Here is an 18,122-nt window from a genome sequence, read left to right as displayed (position 1 = left end):
ATTACTGTTATTACGGGATTTACAAAGTGTTTATTACTGTTATTACGAGATTTACAAAGTGTTTATTACTGTTATTACGAGATTTACAAAGTGTTTATTACTGTTATTACGAGATTTAAAAAGTGTTTATTACTGTTATTAAGATATTTACAAAGTGTTTATAACTATTGTTACGAGATTTACAGTTTACGCATTACAATTCGTATTCAATGAGGTTCGTATTCATCATTCATTCAATCTGATAATTTTATATAGGGCCAATATTGGAAAATTACAGACCTTTGAACCATTATTTTGCAAATATTTGTGAATATTGGTGTAATGAGGGTTCAAGTGTTTTTGCTGCTGGGGATGTAATTGCCGGAAATTAGTTATGGATAGCTTATTTCTAAAAATAAATAGAAATAAATATTCCTAATAATTCTTAAGCTTCGCTGAATAAAGTAGTAACTCTGTAATCGTAACGCACCAGATAATCAAACGCCTTGTGTAATCAGGCATGAGGTAATTGAAGTTTCATAAAGCTTTTAGACATAGCATTGCATCCAATAAGACACATAATGCAACCATTATTTAAAAACAATGTGCAAGAGGAATGCTAAACCATTACAGGAAATAACTTCTTTTATAATGAAATTCGTGCAGAAAAAATGAGTTCAACGAACTATTTCCCCAAAACAACTTCGAAAACTACATCAATATATTATTGTCCCAAGCAGTTGCACAAATAATATTTTATTACTTCTAAGTAATCAATATATGTTGCCACAAATTAATATTTAAGCATTCAGTTTTGCCATGATCTTTTTTTATCCAAGTAATTTACCTGATGCTTATATGAGATTGTACTTAGGACGTTTTATATTCATTACGCAAAAATGCATAAGTACGTAAACAATCCACGCTATCATATACTTGTCAATGCATACGCAGGCAACATGTTCGGCCTTTAGTTTTAACAAATTTTATGCTTTAACGCTTAATTTACAATTACATTTATTATGATGTTTAAATAGTTCAGAGAATCTGGTAAGCGTAAGTTTTTAAGTGCTGGGCACATTTATAAAAAATGTGCTTACTTTAATTTTATTTCAGCACTAGTTTGTAGGGTTGGAGCTTCTTGGTTAACTTTTCTGTGTACGCTTTACTTACGAGTAAATGTAAATACATAATAAATATATGTATCAGATTTTTAAAGTTATGACTTTCTCTAAACTTTTTAAATTAACCATAATTAGCTTTAAATTACGCATTTTTCTCAATGATTAATACATTTTAAAATACTCTAATTTTATCTAAAACTTATTCCACTCAATTTGTCAGAAACTTCGGAATTTTATCCTGCTGTTAAATTTAATCGCTCTTTTTTCAAAGTAAATATTTAAAAAAATATTGAATAATGCAGAAAAGAGTAAAGAAAATTGAAAACTTTAGTATACTGCGCTGTCATCACGATTTTCCTAAGTAATCATCATGATTCACCTTTTTTACTTTTTTTCGCGTGTCTGATTCCTTATGAATATCACTGAGCGACTGTAAGGATTTATCAGTGACAAAAGAAACGAACAAAGTGGAAATTCAGCTCTGCTATACAGAGCTACTCTAACTCTGAAGGCAATGGAGTATGGATTAGACATTTTAAATTTGAGAATGTTAGGAGCCTTGCAGTTCATCGTACTACCTGAGCAGACTGAGAAAGCAATAACCAGCCCTGGGCTGTGGTGCTGATGAATTATTTGACTTGTGCTGTTTAAATACGCAAGTGTAATAGTGTAATGTAAATTGTTTATGTATACGTATAACTGTAACAGGATTTAGATACTGATTTTGAAAAGCAATGTTACTCCGTAGTTTTTTTTAAATAAACATTTCAAAACAAATGAATCAAACAAAATGATTTTTGAGAAATAGCGCAGGAGCATATTTAGTTGCATTTATTGATTGTGCATTATATTTGAAAGTAGAATTGGTCTATATTTCTATATCGATGTATTTATGAACATTTGAATTAATTTAAAAATATTGGCAAAGATAAATTAATTTGGGTTTTTGCTTTCAATACAATCATTTGATTCAATATTCAAATGTAATGATTATTAAAATCGCGAAAGGAAATAAAAAATGTTTTAAATGGAATTATTCCACTTTCAAAATTAACGACTCATTTGTTGATGGTTTAATAACATTGCTCAATTTTAAATCATTGTAAAAATGAAACTCTTAGAGTGATTATTTCACATTTTCTTTAGATATATATAAATGTATTATTATTTTAGAAGTTTCTGACCAGAATTTATTTTACTTCCTTTACTTCCCAGTTTATATCAGAAGCATAGCAGAATCCGACTACTTTCTATGCCTCTATTTTTTCTTCTTCCAAATAGTCTCATCCCTATTTATCTTTATTTCTAATAGTCTATGCACACAAAATGGATTATTTGGTACCTGGGTGAAAAAATTTTTCTTCATCCTAAGTTCTTCTTAAAAAAAGTTAGTTCGATACAATTTTTTTCTTGTATTTTCAATATTTCTGGTGAACTTATCACACAAGCGCAGCTGCTACATAACAAAAAAATAATTCTAAAATTTTTATGGAAAGAAAAAAAATCTAGAGGTAAAATGTATCATTCATGTATAGCTACAAATAGATATTCCCTTCAAAGCATTTGTTTTGGACACAGCATGTGGTCGTAAATTCAAAGAAAAAATATTTTTCGTAAAAAAAAGGGAATCAATATCTGGAATTTGAAAAAGAATGTTACCGTCTTCGAGGGATAAAAAAATTAAAGTTAATTTTAAGTTAAAAAAGAAAAATTTTTTCAACAATGAAAAAAATAAAATGTATTGTGTAGAATTAATTTTAAAAAATACGCACCATCATTTTGGCTTAAAAAAAATTTATTGCACAAATGGATTTCGTTCTTTTCGTCTAAATATTTTTTTAATCCCTATCATTGGTTTAATAAAATAGAAAAGATGTTAGGAAGAAAAGATTTATTTCAAAAATAATAATATTTTATAACATATTGCATGATTGTACAATATTGTAAAATTGCATAACATTGGGAAACATAAACTGAAGTTGTTCTCCATTATTATTTTTTGATTAAACTATTTTAGCGATTTACGATAACTATTGCAACACTGTTTTTAGGTGAATAAAATTTAACAAAATTAAGTAACAACTTTTATGTAAAACATAAAAAAGGATAGTTTTAAAAAAACTAAAATACTTTTTCTGCGTCTAATAACTTCGCTTTTTTTTATTTTAGCTTATAGGAAGTATCCTTAAAATTTAATAATTCAAATTAATATAATACTAAAATTTATGTGTTATAACATTAAGTGTTATAATACATAAATTTTAGTATTATAACACTCAATAGATATATAAATAAAAATATTCACAATTTTTGACTTCAATAACATTTTAAAAATAAATTACTCACACGGCAAGCATTAGAGGGTTTTTAAAGAAAATATTTTTCAAGTAAAGCTGAAAGTAAAAAATAAGCTTCTTTTAAAAATATCTAACGTATTCTTATGTGCTCCCCGCTCCAATCTTAAGAAGCATTCAGCCAGGAATTTGCGTAATGCTCCCCTTTAAAAGATGTCAAAGAGGAGAAAAAATTAATGTTCTTTGTAACCAATCACGGCCTGTCAATCATACTTATTTCAAAAAGACCAGAGAATAACATTCTGGTAGCGATTGACAAAAGAAAGCAAGTTTTTTAAAAGAATTTTATCTTTTTTTTTAATTTTCCAAACATAAATTTCTTATTTTTTATGCTGTTAAGTATAAAAGAAACAGCTACAATGGAGGAAATCTGGTTATAGTGATTTTTATACCTTAAATTTAATATACTTATTAAATTACTTGAAGTAGTACAATATTAATTATATTTGTAATTAATAACATTTTGTTTAATTTCGTAATTACATAATTTTATAAGTCATATGAAACCTTAAATAACGAAATTTTTTATCCTTATAATTTCCAAGTACTAATAAAGACACTGTTACTCCTTTGTTTCTCACAATCCTGTTTCTTTGCAATAAACTTGATTTTTTTAAGTATATAAATTGTTTTATCAAAATTAAATTTATTCAATTCAAAGATTCACAAACTTTTTCGTACTAGTGAGCTCCACCCCTTGATCGATGACGTTCCCCATCCCCCGATGATTGCTATGCAGTTTCATATGGTTTGCTTTGCAAACCATGTTCGCTACTAAGCTAAATCCATTTGATATGTATTCCATCACAAAATCTTAATTTAAATAAATTAATAAAATTTTTAAAACTAATCCCTCTTTGAAAAGTTAAAATTGTTAGTAAATAAATTGCTAAAATAGAAATTTTTAAATTGAAATAGTTTTTTGGCGCAATAGATGAACTTCTAAAAACAAGACTATAATAATGTCTTGTGTTTAAAAAAAACATGTATGACGGTATGTCTCTTACGTATTCTTTCAATGATACGTCTTTCATAACTTTCATCTACGCTTTCTTCTGCTCTTCAATCAAAGAGTTGAGGCTAATATAATGTTTATGTCAGATTTATAATGTGCCATTTATTTACATTATTAGACAACAAAAAATCTGTCCGAGCATGTAATTCATTCAGCCACGTATTTTGAATTAATTGCCTGTCAGGGAACGTAAAAAGTGTGAGGTTTTTCGAACCATGATGTTTCCGACCGTTTTCGGAGGCTTCCTTTATATTTCCGGTTTATTGTATCAATTCTATTGTTTCCATATTTATTGTAATACGTTAATTTTATACAATTTATTTATCTTTATAAAATAAATATTATCGAACGTGCAATCTTATTTATCAACACGTGCAGACAAATTAGGACATAAATCACAATGCTCAAAACACTTGTCTGACAAAACGAATTAAAAAATGCAAAAACTGAATTTCCTATCCCAACACAGAAAGACATTTTGAATCGACTTGAACCACATTAAGCTAAAGTGATGAAACCTTATTAAGCTGTACCATGTTATTTTATAAATCAGTGTTTGTAAACTTTATTACACAATAATATGGTACGGCTTTTAAACATAGAGCAAAATAATGCCTTATATTTATGACAGTGCAGCAAATTATGTTCTAGGGTACCGATATTACAGCAAATTCACATAATCTAACGGTTCTAAGTACTAATATTATGGTTCAATAGTGATATATTTACCCCTAAGTGTAAAAGGGTTACTATACATACTTTCTTTTTAATTATATCAAAGTAAATAGAGAGAATATATATTTGGAATCTTATCAGAATGAAATAAATTAATAAAAAAATGAAGAATAAAAGCGATTCAATTGTTCATTTACTAGCTTGTCTTTATAATAAAACATTATCCGCAAGAAAATATAGGTTCGGTCGACCTATAACTGTACTATAGTTAATCTGCAGTAAAATTAAAGAAAATAATATAATTTTGTAATATTACGTAAAGGTGTTAAAAATATTGTATTCTAGGGATAGACATTAATAAATTAGAAAAAATTAACAAAATTATAGTTAAAAGAGTTCGTTAAACTTGTTATTTTAAGTTTAAAAAGTTCATTGAACTTAAGTTTTCTTTCAAACTTTATATGAACAAAAAGATTGAAATATACGAATGTTGCTTATTGCTAGAATAAATATTTTCTACATTAAAATATTAAACATATAATTTGTAGACATGAATCTAATAAAATGTACGTGTGGTTCGACAAGTTTTAGTCTTTCAGCTCTAAAATTTTCCTATTTTAATTAAAATTTCAACTAGGCATAATGGTATAAAATAAGCAAACAATACATTTCTCACCACTAAAATTGCAAAGACTATTTAAAAAATTAAAGATTTGTGTCATGATTTTCTCTATTTTTTCACAAGTAAAACCGTTCTATAGTAAATCCAATTCTGCACCAGAAAAAAAAACTCCCACCCTCCTAAAGGTGCAACAAAGAGGGAGCAAAGCACTTTAAGAAAGGGAGGAAGTACACAGAAGATGGCTTTGATTGTGTGTACATTCATGACGTAATGCGGTACGGACCGTCGCCTCTGTACAAAGACAATTTTCACAAGTAACTTTTTTTCTTCCGAAAAGCCGTCAACTTTTTTTTTCTGTAGAATTTGCTGAAGAGTAAAACATCGCCAAAAGAAATCTGGACAAAGGGAGATTTAAAAAAAATGTTATTGGAAATAGTTTCGCTAAGGTGGATTGAACAGATATCCAATGAAATGTCATTTGGTGATAGAGTTTAAGACACGGAATAGAAGAATCATTGAGAACTTTTTATTTTTATTTTCTCAATATGCTTTTCCAACTTTCATGGGGAAGTTTTAGAAGATTTTCAAGGTTGCAATGAACTAGTGAAAAAAAAGTTATCTTGAAAAGGTTAAGATTTAGCATTTAATACTTAATATCGCACATAAGTAAATTTTGCTCATAAAAGAAAAAAAAACTTACGTGGACTTACATAGTTCTACTACCACTACCAATCATAAGATGTTCTGCGAAGTAAGTCGCACTTTTGAGCATGGGGCCTACAATAGGTTTGGGTAAAAACCAATTATTTTGGAGCCTAATTAAGCGATATTCGAAATATCATTTTTTTTATATTATGAAAATGTATGTCAATCATGTTAATGAAATTTTCCCATGAAAATAGAAATAAAATTATAGAAGCAAAAATTAATTTGAAAAATAAATTTTTCCAATTAAAACTGTTGATAGGAAAGGAAGAAGATGCAGAAATAGGGGCAAGATTTTTAAACGCACAATTTTTTGCTTCAAAAAACTTTCAAAACTTTGGAGGTCAAATAATTAATGCCAAAGACTAAAATTAACATTTCTAAATCAATGAAGTGTACTGTTGTATGGGTCTGAAACATGGAAACTATCTAAACTTCAGAGTACAAAACTAAATAGTTGGCAGAACAGATTTTTAAAAAAATATTCTAAAATATTCCGGTCTCAGGCCATATCAAATTTAGAACTCTGCAGTAAATATAAGCGATAACAAATCACCAATAGTATAATAAGAAAAAAAATTTAAATGGATAGGACACTCATTGAGAATGCCTCCTACTAAAATACCATCAGTAACTAAACGTGGGCACTAGAAGGCAGACGAGATAAAGGCAGGTCCATGCTTACATTGAGAAGAACGGAGGTAGAAGAAAGAAAACAGGTGAAATGGACGAGTTTGTCCGGAGGCGATATCTTGTGCAAAAGACCGAGTGGGTTTATTACAAGAAGATAAGGCCCGCAGTAAGTTGAGTAAAGTAAAAATATTAATTTAATATCAACAATGAATATTGATATTTATTTAAATTCACTTGATATTAAGCAGTTAAAAATAAAATATTTGATTTATGAGTAGTCTTCAAATGTTGAAGCATCTTAGGTTGACTCTTGTTCACTTAATCTTAGGTTGGTTCTTGTGAGCAAGGATAAATATTTTTGTTCGAATGCGCACATGGAGAATGACATTTCGTCATACAGGTATCTGAAGGGCAGATTTGTTGGTCACTTTCTCAGCGCCACCATATTAGATGGGCCGACGTTAATCCCACAGAAAGGACAGATAGTACAGAGAAGGAAAGAACATCCTTGCTTTGCCCGGGATTCGAACCCAGTACCTTTCTGATGCAAGGCTAGTTCCCAGACCTCTACGCGCAGGCCGGTTGGCGCTAGGATTAATGTTAAATAATATTCCTTAGTAATACCTCAATCAGGAAATAAAACCATTAAGTGAATTGTATGAATACTAAATCTTATTTTTTACAAATATACACATACATTTCAAATAAAAAAGCTTATTTAGAATAATTTTTTAATATTAATGAATTTAAGATTTTAACGTTTTTTATGCTACAAGTGAAAAAGGAAATTAGGAGACTATCTATTTAAAATTCTACTTTAGATGTAAATATTAAACAATTTGCCAAAAATGAAGAAACTAAAGAACAAAGTAACAGTAATTAAAAGCATTGCACCGGAGAAAAAAAGCAAAAAAGCGATATAAGTAATTAAACAGGTCGCGAATTAAATTTATAAAAAAAAAAACAGGAAAATGAATCAATGTATTTAATTAAAGTTCAAATCTTTCTTTTGTAAAATTCTTCAAATAGGAAGAAACCAGAAAAAACGAATATCCGGTAACTTTTTAAAAATATTGTTCGTCTTTTTAAAACTAATTAGAGATCGGGTACGCATAATTACGACGTAATAATAGAAGAATCGATAGTTTACAAAGAATCAAAGTAATTAAGAATGAAACGAAAAAAAAATCAATATCAAGTTCAAAGAAAAGCGGGTGTTGCCATTTTTAAAAGATAAGAAATGGATTTAATTCGCTTTGAAAAATAACTGATTATTCAAACGATAAAAGTTTAAAAGTCTGCGTTTTGCAACTTGCGATGATAATTAACTGAGAGGAAATATATTTTATGCAAAGATTTAATTTATTGAAAGGCAAACTACTAAATTTCAATAAATAAAAATTCTATTAAAATTTCTTTCCTCCAAACCACCAATTGAAAAACGTGCTAGATTTTATACGTTTTTAATCTTCTTTGCAAATAACTTATTCTGACAGAAATAAGAAATTGCTCAAAAGTAAAGGTTTAATTTTAAGCTGAATTCACTTTCTGCGCTGGGCAATCATATTATGGATTTGGCAGAAAAGTAAAGTGGTGGATCATGTATATTTAAAATAATTCTAAAACCAAAGTTTAAATTCTTTAAAAATATTCTGCCAGATCAATTATTTCTAGATTATTTTTAATTCTTTTTTACTGCAGTTCCATCTGTAATTGTTTTTTTAGAAACCTATTACAGATGGAACTGCTGGAACTAACTCAGAATTATTATTATTTGTTTTATTAAAAAATTAGCATAGTGAATGTTACGTGGATTCATTATTGCGCTTCACAGTATTTGTTGCTTCAAGTGGAATTATGGACATAAATCCAATATTTGAAGCTAACCACACTCCTTAACTAATAAAAAATAGGATTTGGCGAAAGAACAATCTGCTTTAATTACAGAAAAAAAACATTTTAACAGGTAATAAACAAGCATTGGACAGTAAAATTGAGAACATGTAATCAATCGGTTGTAATAAATAGAATGTGCATAATTGGATAAAATTTGCAATCTTAAATCATCATTGCTTGCATTCTTGTAGTCCATTTTAAGTACAATTGAAAATGTAATAGTTAATTATGATACTGATTATTTGTTATGAATTATATTTTGTTAATTCAGGAAAATAAAGCTGAAGCTGCAAAATATACAATTTGACGTATTTACTTTATTTTTTCTATCTATGAAATTTATAAATGTAAAACATTTTGTATCAATTTCCTGGGAGATGTTTTTTTAAAGTAATGTTGTGTTGCAATATTGCTATGAAAAGAGGGCGGGAATTGTAGAAGAAACTATTTACCAAAACTTAACTACAAAAAATATTTTCAATCTAGACTTCTGCAGTAGCTTAAAATAACTCAACAATCAGTAATTGCCATACCTAGAATTCAAGAATTGTAGGAAAAATGCCAGTTCCTGGTAATTTTTTCCATTTTCTCAAGTTTACGAAGTCTATTTTCGTTAGAAGTTACAGTTAAGAAACAATTTTTGTCAGGAAAGCAAAACTACTCCTCTATCTTGAAAGTGAAAAACCTCACCCATAACTCATAATCATCAAGAGACCAGAGAGCGAAGTAGACTTACTACTATGAGAACAAGACGAAAAAGGAATATACCACCCACCAACGAAAAAAGAATGAAAAAAAAATCGATTTTCGCTTTGGACGTGACAAGGAGGTTAAACCACCTACCAGACGGTTCTAAGGGATCTACAGTCCCTGATGGTTATTTCAGAAGAAATGACCAGCTAGTCTATATACTTCATCTTTTCTCGAGCTGCTTTACGACCCACAAAAAAGGTGGAATTGGAAATTGTAAGGGATAACCGTGTGGATCAATTCAAATAGACTGTGTGGGTTTGAAATAAAATCACCATGATATTTTGTCTGCACTATAGAATTTTGAACTGGCAATTTGGTGGCTTGACAGGGCATGAGATAAAGATATATAAAATATTTGCTTGTAATATCAAAATACAGTAACTTGCTGAAATGCACAACTTGATTCCAAAATACATCTATATATTACTTTTATAGGTAAATAAAAAATTAAAGGCGTCTACCGAAGTAGCATACACGACAAACCACTATTTTTATATGGTAATTTAATATTTTATTTAATTTCATTGATTAGAAATTTACAAGCAAAATTAAAAATCATCTATTTGGATGAAAAAGGCAAAAATGCATAAGAAACCACGAGTACTGTCTAAATATATTTTGTAACAATTCCACATGAATAGTTGACAAATCCTTGCCAAAAATAACTATAGTCTTCTCCTGTCATCATATAAAAAAAGTCTGCCTCCTTTTGAAAAGATTTTGTATTTCTTTCCATCTGTATCCTATCACTGAACTATAGTTCATTACAATACAAGCGTTGGCATTATCTAGTACCATCAAGTAGAGATAGCTAAAAGTTTTGCATAAGAATCTAATGCATTTTCAGTATATCAAAATTAAGTAGTATTAAGTAAGTAGCGGAAAAGGCTTTATATGAAATTTTTCACAGAAAATTAGATTAAAAGTTATAGCTTCTTACATTCAATAAACACACTGACTATCGTGTTTTGAAAACAAAATGCTGAAATTTTGTTAAAAGCATAAAAATATAAACTCATTGAAATATGCGTGTTACATACCTGTTTTAAATGATTATTATGTTTAGATATACTAATATTATATGAAATATTGCGTGCTAAAAAACATTTTTCAGAAGTAAAGAAATACGCTAATATATTCTGAATTTAATATTAGATCAATACGTGAAAGTTGACTAACCTGCCACTGGTGACAGCTTGCTAACAACAGCCCACCTGGATTTCCACTGCAAAAAGGGAAAAGAAAATTAAAAATCTTTAAAGTAATCACAATTACAGAGTTGCAAATTACAAAACTTTTTGAAAAATATTTTATAGAAAGCTTCACTACTTCTGGAGTTGCAAGTACCCAATTATTTATATTTTAATAATTACAATAATCCCGATGTTTATGCCACTTTTTATTAGTATGCATTGGAAAAATCTGCGCTGTTGACAGCTTGGTAGTCACGAAAATAGTATTTAAAAGCTATATAAAATCACGTGTTCATTATGTTCATAAATGCGGTTTTGACATGTTGCTCATGGGCTTCAATAGCGGCACAACTCAAAAAATCAAGTTCTGAGATAAGTGGGCTTAAAGTTTTCATTGCTAAGCAAAATACATAAGAAATACTTTCGTTTGCTTAAACGAAAATTACCTTCAAGTTGAATTACGAGTTGTACAAGTATTGTCGTTGAAGGAATGTGTATTTTCCTATTTACTCCTGTTCTTAGTCCAAAACTCGTGTTTTTTGAATTGTGCCACTATTGTTGCCCATGAGCGATGTGTGCTCCTAATAATAAATCTAAATGTAAAGCCAATGATAATTAAAATAAAGAAACACTCAGTGTCAATGTATTGAGGAAATTGCTTGGTTGTGTGAAAATTGGACTATTTCGTACTTCAACTTAAGATTTATTTTTGGAATATATAACATGACGAAAAAACACCTAAAATTTGTTAAATTGCGTCTATTTTTGATAATTATGAATGCAAACTATACAATAAAGAAAGACAATAAACGTATGCCTATTTTTCCAAAAGTTTTTACGATAGAATGTATAATTAATTGAGGCAAGAGTCAGACGCGGCTATGCTGTGCTAAACGTAATTTAAAATAATTACTTAAAAGGCACAATCAAATGAATCGTAAAGAAACAATGCAAAATGAAAGAGAATGAGGAAAATGATGGAATAAAAGTTATTGTGGATGTGGAACCTGTGTTTATTAAGATAAGTTAACAAAAAAAAAGAAGGTTTCCCAGAAAGTTAGCCACGCTATTATAATTCATGACAGTTTTGCTTACATTTATCGCAAGTCACATAATTTGAACATCAAGAACATGGAAAATTATCGCTATATAAAAATATATCGCTTACCTCTAATCTTATCCTTTCTAAAGTATGCCAATTTATCGCATTATATTCGCAGAGTCATCATACGAAGTCATAACTTCTTAAAGATAGTTTTTCCATGTTGTATAAACAAAAACAAATTAGCATAATTTGATGGCCTTTTAATTTCTTGAATATTGATTTTTGGTTCCAAATACTTCACTTCTTAGCACTCAATTTTGACAACAATTGCAAACATATTTAGTAGAGAATGTAAGGACAGATGTTTCGCTAGTTAATTCTAAGTTGATCGAAATAATCAAAAGCAAAGCCCCTAAAGTACTCACAATTATTTTTTACATTAATTATAACAGGTTCTTTTTTTAAACTGAGACACTCATTTGAATGAGACATTGACAAATATAAATTGCCGGGAATTTCATAATTTCACGAGGAATAAAATTTTTAATTTATGGACGTCACTTTTACTGTTTCTTCCCCATCACATTCAGCGTTTTATAAATATTTGATCTAAACCTGCATGTAGACAGAATAGCCTCAGTAGGTATGAAATGCACTAAATTGTTTGAAAGGAAACATGTTTTTTTGGTGATACATAATTTCTTAATGTTTCTCTTATCAATCGGCATACAATTTTCGAATTTAATGGAAAAAAAATTATGAACTGAACTGCGAATTTATGAAGCGAATGAAATTTCTACGATAGCTGACTTTTTTACCGGTTCGTTTTCATTAATATAATTTCGAAGGCGCTAACGAGAAATTTCTCTCTTAAATCAGAGATATGCTCTTAATAACTGGAATTTGACCAATACCAACTTATTAAAAACTTTCTCGTGATACCAAGTATTTTGTTAAATCCCGGCTAGTAATAAGAGAGTTCGGCAGTATGTGGTTAGTACATGTAGGACATATTTCAAATCCTATATCATTTTAAATTTTTAGGTCATGTAACTTTTCTAAATCGATTCAATTGCTCAATTGCCAATGAATTGAACCGGGTACGGATCGTAACGAATCTACAACTGGCTCGCACCGACTACAGTACTAACGTAAAATATCGTCAGTGGTACACGGATAATGGGTTATAGTCTTCGTGCTGTCAGACTAACCGTGGGAGGCTTTCAAGATTTTCCTGTCCATGTGACGCAAATGAAGGTTAGTTTCATCAAAAAATCCTCCACGAAGGGAAAATTTTTCCCAGAACTTAATCCAGGAGTTCCCTTGTCTTGCAGATTGGGTTTAAAATTACTAGGCTACGGAGTTGGACATTGAGTTGAGCAATGTTTATTCTAAATATGTTCATTTTGCATAACTTTTAAAATATGTTTATTTTGCATACGTCACTTTTCATCATATCTATTATAACGTGAAACAACTTCAATAATTGCGTTAAAGTTCCACAGAAAGTACCATACTGAGTACTTGTATTTCTTATACATATAAATTTGAAAAAAGCTTCTTAATTAAAAATTCCTTTACATAATAATGCACTTTTACAATAAGAGACCCATATACATACAGATTTGCAAAGAGCACATTGTTTAAAAATTTTTTTACATGGAGATAATGCACTTTTACAACGAGCGACACATATAACATGTAAATTTACCGAGTGCTCGTTAACTCAGAATTCCATTTCACTGAAATAATGCACTTTAACAATTTACATCTCCTTATTTAGAAAAGAATAATCTTATTAGAAAATGCCAGATAATAAATAAACCAAACATACTTAGCATTAATCTAAAGTAGCGTAAAGAAATGTTTATATTCTTCCAACTTATTTAACCACATTCTTTATTTTTTTAAATAAAATAAGAGGCATCAATATTCAGAAACAAACCTCGAAAAAAAAGAAAGAAGTGTAAACATTAAGCAGTTTCCTGAGAAGAAAAAAAAGAAAGAGACTATCCCTATTGAAAAGAAGTCTATTGGAATGGTGTGAGTGGTCAATATCATGTTTGAAACACCTTTTTTTCCTCCTTCGTGATCAATAAGATGCTCGCCAACTTGAGAGAGAGCGGGTGGAAAGTAGTTTCAGAAATCGCGTAAGAGTTGCTTCCAGGTAACGTATAGGGCCGTCAAACTTTATTTCACCCTTCGTAAGGCTTGCTTTACGACCCATTTTCTGCTGACATCTACAAAATACGGCCTTTACAGCAGTTTGGGCCGCCAAAGAAGGCTTCCACTATTGTTTCACAAGTTGCCTTTAAAGATGTATGGTATACCCGTGAAATGCTTAGCTTTTCCCCTCTTTTTATTATTTATTTTTTGTTTATCTATTATATGAATTTCTTTTTAGTGTTGCTTATAAATCTTGTTTTTTTACTTACAGAAATGTAAGATATATTTTACTTCACTTTTTGCAACATTACTTTTTTTAATAAAATATTGTTGGACATTAGTTTTGTTTAGCCAAAATTGTAAAGTGTCATGATTGGAAATTAAGAAATATTTGCTATATTATTAAATACAATCTTGATTAGGTAGGATATATTTTTTTAAATTTATCATGCTTTTACAAGTTCTGAACTTAAACTCAAAGTTACAAAACTTATTTACAGGAAGTGCTCCATTTCTGGGAGAAATGTTTCCTTCAAATTGAAAGTTATTGGGATTTGAAATTATGAATGGAATTACAACTGATTTTAAATTGAAAAAAAAAATCGAAAACTAAAATTTTTATTTTTGCAAAGCATTTTATTAGATACATTCAAATAAAGTTTGTATTTTTCACTGAATAGTTTGCGATCGTATTTTTCAAAGTGAACCTTAATTGAAAAATTACCATTATAAATAATAAATATTTTATCTGACACTGAACAGTTTATTTTGTATATTTAATGAAAAGCATTTTTTAACGAAGTAAAATAATTCTAAAAATTTTGTTTTATAAAGTTGAAATCAAAAAATTCTATGTTTAATGATATGATACAATCTCCTAGTTTTTGATTTTTAAATATTAAATTACATTGAAAACTGATTACTCAAACCTCTTTCTACTTAACAGTTAGTATAATAAAGAAAAATGCAAATTACTTTTACGCTGCAAACATTTTAGAGTTAAAATATAATATTTATTTCTTTTTTCTACACCAAATGTGAAAAAAAGCCTATAGGGAATAGATAAATAGTGATACAGTAGTTTAGAAATTTTGAATTAATTTGAAACAAATTGTAAAATATTCCAAGACTGAATGAAATAAATTATTCCACGACTGAATGAAATAAATTATTCCACGACTGAATGAAATAAATTATTCCACGACTGAATGAAATAAATTATTCCACGACTGAATGAAATAAATTATTCCACGACTGAATGAAATAAATTATTCCACGACTGAGTTAGCACGAATGAATGAAATTTAAATATTTATTTTAAAACTATTAGACATATTGCAATCAGCAAAACACGAAATTTACAGAATAAATCTTATTTTTCAATTATAAATATTCCATACGTTATCTTTTACAGAACGCATCTAACTCATGTAATTTCGCATTATTTGTAGTTCCCCTCAATCCCTGATTTCCAAAGTTGAGCCAAATGCGTTCTGTAAGCTCTTGATGGTGTTTTAAGTATTTAAGGAGGATAGATCACAAGTGATTTTACCACTACTTGAAGCCACCACGATTGTCGGACATTTTGTCACGTTTTTTAGTTGATGCCAAATTAAAAAACGTGAATATTTTTTTTCACTAATTGCATGACATACCACAAATTTATGAAATATTGCTGAAATATTATATTATAAAACTTAAATGTTTACATTTTGAGGTTTAATGTTTTTGAATTAAGTCAAATATAAATGTGCTAATTCTAATTTTATTATTTTTAAGAAATGTTATAGTTTGCAATAACTAAAATAAGATAATTTTATATGAATTTAAATGTAAAAATTTTTTCGAAAATACTATGTTTTTACTGCAATGCTTGTTACAAAAAATAAAAAAAAATTTAAGTTGGTAAAAAATTAATTATGTACCAAGCATATTCCTAAACTTCATTCATTACTTTAATACAGAATATTACTTTCTTGTACTGAAGTAATATTCTGTTTCTAATTTTACATCTCTTTCTTTCTGAAGTCAGACTTCTTGGAAATAATTTTTCAAACACTGCATACTAAATATCATATGAAACTAAAACTGTCTAAAAACGGTATTCATAGTTTATGTTGATATATGCTGTTGAATTTAACGAAAAATAGCTTTTAAGTTACAATATATACAATTAAATAGACTCGAGAAAAAGTTTTTTTCCCATCACTATGTTGCACATTAGTAAGATTTTCTATTTAATACTTGCATTCAAACTAATGCATTTATGAAAATTAGTCGCGTATTTTTTGAAAAAAAATCAGAAACATTTTTCATGATTTCAATTTCAAATTAAAATAAACTAACTTTTAAAATATAAGACGTTTTTAGTTCCTTTTCCTATAAAATTTATTTGCAAAAAAGTTTCAGAACTTTGCAACAGCTAGTTTAATAAAATAGTTTAAAAATAAATATATTGTTCGTTTATCTATTATATTTAATGAAATTAAATCTGCTTAATATTGAACAATTTTGACGTCACACCAATAATTGAGCAGAATATTTGCACAAATTGTCTAATTTTGGTGTGCAGAAATATTGCAATTTCTTCATATGAGTCTAGCGAAACTTTTATGCATATATTTGATGAAATTGCAATATGATCATAATATTTTGTTTAAAATTTAATTCAGATTTTTATAACAATTTATGTTTCAAATATATCTTACATTTCATAACTCTCTGCCTTACGTAACTGTATATTATTAACTTTGAACTGTAGTTCAAACTAACTTCGATGATTAATTAACTTAATTAACTTCGATGTATATTTGAATTTATTTCAATTGTATTTTTCTATATTTAAATTCTTAAATGTGAACCTTTCAAAACATATCTGTTCATAACTTTTATTTTTAATGCATTCAAGATTATAATTTGCTTTTGCCTATTATTTGCTGCTGTTGACAGCTGCACATTTCGTTTAATTAAAAAATCAGCTTTTATTTAAAAAAAAATATATTTTAAAAACTTGCGAGAACACATTTTAAATAATTTAAAATGTGCAATAAAAATTTAGATTTCAAATTGAGATTTTTATTAAATTTAATATCTTTTCAATAATTTTAAATTAAAAATAAATAAAATTTCAAATGCACAAAATATACCCTGCACCTAAAAGAATAATTACAAACTTTTCTTACGAACAGGTGCAAAAAGTCTTAAAAGAATTACCTTTTTCTTATCCCTGTACTTCACACTTCCTTCCAAGACTGTTTTCGGATCCCCCATTACACTTGACATATGCCAGCACAAAAGCACATTATTCCATATTGCAAAAAAGAACAGCACATGCAAGATGTAATCCAAATAATCCGTCTGCGAAAATTATTCCAATTATTCCCATATGACATAAACCACGCGGCTCCAAACTTCCACGCCTAATCCATGGTTTCAGGTCAAGTTGAAAAAAGAATTTTTATTCAGCCAAACTTTCGCGCACAACTCCTTTCGATCCAGCTGATTTTGATGTTGAGCTTTGTCATCACTTGCGTCTCGATTACGAGTTTCCACTCACCGTTTGTCGAGTGATGCGGAGAAGCAAATGACGGGAGGTTCCCACAGTCGCCATCACACCGCCAATGACGCGCCAACTACTTGGAAATCTCGCCGTACTACTATTCTCGATTGAGGACTTGCTCGTGAATGATGGATAAATGATGTAAGAATGGTTATTGTGTGAAAAGTTGTTCATTCAGAAATGTGTTATTTATAGTAAGAAAAATTCTATTTTTACTCTTTAGTTGGGATAACTTTATTAGAGAGAAAAAAATATTTTTATGTATACAATATATGTTTGCTTTGCCGATTTTAAGCATACATTAATGTATAATAATTAATTAATAATATAAATTAATAAAGTAAATATATATGTTTATGAATTTAAAACACTAATGCATACATTTCAGGAATTTATTAAAGCA

At 28.6% G+C, this 18,122-nt stretch overlaps 1 protein-coding gene across 1 annotated transcript in view; it reads right to left on the bottom strand.

The window, feature by feature from the left end:
• LOC139425167 (uncharacterized) overlaps positions 1 to 17,746 on the bottom strand; it is a 134,049-nt gene extending 116,303 nt beyond the window's left edge. Inside the window, exons 1-2 of the mRNA XM_087165574.1 lie at positions 17,374 to 17,746; positions 10,936 to 10,981 (exon numbers count right to left, since the gene is read on the bottom strand). Coding sequence (XP_087021700.1) covers positions 10,936 to 10,981; positions 17,374 to 17,442 — 115 coding nt within the window. The 5' untranslated portion in view covers positions 17,443 to 17,746. The remainder of the gene's footprint in view (positions 1 to 10,935; positions 10,982 to 17,373) is intronic.
• Positions 17,747 to 18,122: the final 376 nt, after the last annotated feature.

Source organism: Parasteatoda tepidariorum, chromosome 6, assembly GCF_982258835.1.
Source record: "Parasteatoda tepidariorum strain Cologne lab strain chromosome 6, Ptep-v5.0, whole genome shotgun sequence".
NCBI lineage: Eukaryota > Metazoa > Arthropoda > Arachnida > Araneae > Theridiidae > Parasteatoda > Parasteatoda tepidariorum.
Note: the sequence above shows the minus strand (reverse complement) of the source record. Positions and strands in the feature narration are given on the sequence as shown.